General features: G+C 69.5%; 1 protein-coding gene across 1 annotated transcript in view; it reads right to left on the reverse strand.

Annotated features, from left to right (window-relative positions):
• PFL1_01536 (uncharacterized protein) overlaps positions 1-1,583 on the reverse strand; it is a gene marked incomplete at both ends in the record, with an annotated part of 5,040 nt that extends 3,457 nt beyond the window's left edge. The window contains 2 exons of the mRNA XM_007879046.1: positions 66-1,091; positions 1,225-1,583. Coding sequence (XP_007877237.1) covers positions 66-1,091; positions 1,225-1,583 — 1,385 coding nt within the window. The remainder of the gene's footprint in view (positions 1-65; positions 1,092-1,224) is intronic.
• Between the last annotated feature and the right edge of the window lie 829 nt (positions 1,584-2,412).

Raw genomic sequence — 2,412 nt, forward strand, 5'->3', positions numbered from 1 at the left:
CGCGGTGGTCGTCGCTGAGAGCATGCCGGGCGGGCGAGTGGGTCGAGTGGGCCTGGGAGCCCGACGACGAGGCGGTGGCGTCCGTTGTGCTCCTGCCGCCCATGCCGTTGGTGCGGGCGCGGCCGTCGGCGGCCTGGTAGTCGCCCTCGTGCGGCCCTCCTTCACGCTGGTAAGCGCCCTCGGCGGGGCCGCCGTTGGGCGAGCGCGCGGCGTCCGCCCGACCCCGCGATCCCCTCTCGAGACCCAGCTGGCTGTCCCAGTGCTGGTAGCTGTGGCTGGGCGCCGGCCCGCTGTGGCCGTACGATCGGTTGCGGCTGTGGCTGTACGGGGCCGAGGCGGTCGAGTCGACGCGCGAGGGCGAGCCGAGCGCCTTTGCGCCTCCGCTCGACGGCGAGGATGCGTGGCTGCTGCGGCCCGCGGGCTCCTTCCACCGACCGCCGCCCGCGCCGTTGCCATAGTCGGTCGGAGGGCGGCCGTGCGAGCCAGACGACGACGTGGCCGAGAGTGCCTGGTGGCCGTGGTGCGTATACTGCCCTGCCGCATCGCCGCCACCGCCGCCGCCGCCGAGCTGGTGGAGACCAGAAGGTGCCGAGGCCGACGCAGACATGCCTTGCGCGGGGACGGGACCAGGGGCGTACGTCGGGCGCGAGGAGCCGTTGGCCGGATGGTAGGGGCCCCTGCCATCTGCGCCGTGCATGACGCGATCCTCGGCGGGCCGCTGGTGGTGGTGCTGGAGGTGCGAAGGGTGATGGTGCGACGACGACGACGTAGGGTAATGCCAGGGCTGCATGGCAGGGTCCGCGGCGGCGGCACCTCTGTTGGGGGCATCGACGTTGGACCAGCTGCGGAAGCGCTGCTCGACGTCGCCCTGTGCGCCAAAGTGCGAGTCGCGGCTGTTTGGGTGGGCGTGCTGCGACTGGCCCGCCGAGACGGGTCGGGCGACGCCGGGAGCGTTGGCCGCGGCGTCTCCGAGCGCCTCCGAGGAGCGGGCGCGCGCGTGATGGGGCGGTGCGTCGCTGGCGTCATAGTGGTCGCCGTCCTGCGAGCCACCGCCGCCTTCGCCCGAGTGCGACGAGCCGAGCACCGAGAACCTGTTCGGTGCGGAGCGACAACGGGACCGGAATTTGAAACCGGGACATGGCCGTCGTCGTCGAGAGCGTGGGTAGGGTCAGCATTGGTTCGAGGACAATAATCTGCGCGCGCATGCGGAAGGATCCGACCCACCTCTTGTTGGGCTTGCGGCCGCGCTTGTGCTTTTCAAACAGGCACTCCTTTGCGTGCTTGACGCAGCGCTTGCACGGCACGTTGCCGTCGGTGGGCGCAGAGCATTTGATCTTGGCGCTGCGGCACTCGAGGCAAGCAATCTTGGCGCCCTGCTTGGTGTCGGCGCCGCCGGGCCCACTCACAAACACCCTCGCCTTTGCGCCGCCAGATGGGGTACCGGGTGTGTCGGGCTGCTCGGTGGCGGCAGCGGCGGCGCCGGCAAACGACCTGGGCGTGTTGGGGACGGCCGTCGAGGCCATCGGTTGGGCGCCGTGGAGCCTCTGGGCCTCAAAGGGCAGCGGGCCGGTCTCGGGTTGCATCTACAAGCGCATCAATTGCGGCAACGACGAGGTGGCAGCCGTGCAAGGGGGCCGAGGTTGGTGGTGCGCAGCGGCGGTCCAAACGAGGGCGGAGAGGCGGGGCGACGTGATAAGTAGGGGCGGTGCAGGCTGGCGATGTCGCTCCGGAGAGATGGTAGGACGATGTCGTGATGGCTGGCTGCTGGCGAGCGGGCGCAGACCAGCGGTGGTGCAAAGCCAAAGAGCAGGGCGCTGTTGGGGGGTTACGGCGGCGGCGGCGAGCGACAGAGCCGGTCAAGGAAACCAGCAGGAGAGCAGGGCGTAGGCCGGATGCCGTTGGCTGTCGGAAGAGGCCGAAGCAGCAAGTGCGAAAGACAAGTCCGAGATGGCAATAGTGCGCTGCGGCGACGGGCGGCGCTCCTCCGGTGGAGCGAAAGCCAGAGCCGGACCTTGCCGATACGAAACCGGGTACGGATGCCAGCCAGCGAGCGACGAGCGGGTTTGCGATCCTTTGAAGTTGCCGACTCGGGCGAGGATCCGGTGTGAGCGCAGTCGCCGGCCGATCCGATGCGAGAATGAATGCCGCACAGTCGATGCGATCCCAGGGTGCCAAGTCCCGGGACGAGAACGATAAAGAAAGGTGCTGGCGGTGTCCAGGACAACAGAGGGTGACGAAGGAAGGAGCCACCAAGACGGAGAGGAGAGGAGAGGCGACCGCGGTCGAGGGTCGAACGAGTGGCCGAGGGTAGGTAGGTGGCTCGAGATGAAGGCCGGCTGGCGACCAAGAAGCAAGCAGCGGCGGCGGCGACGAACGACGCAAAGAGCGACGTCGCGGCGGGGCGCCAGGCCG

Source organism: Pseudozyma flocculosa, assembly GCF_000417875.1.
Source record: "Pseudozyma flocculosa PF-1 unplaced genomic scaffold scaffold00004, whole genome shotgun sequence".
In the NCBI taxonomy this organism is placed as follows: domain Eukaryota; kingdom Fungi; phylum Basidiomycota; class Ustilaginomycetes; order Ustilaginales; family Ustilaginaceae; genus Pseudozyma; species Pseudozyma flocculosa.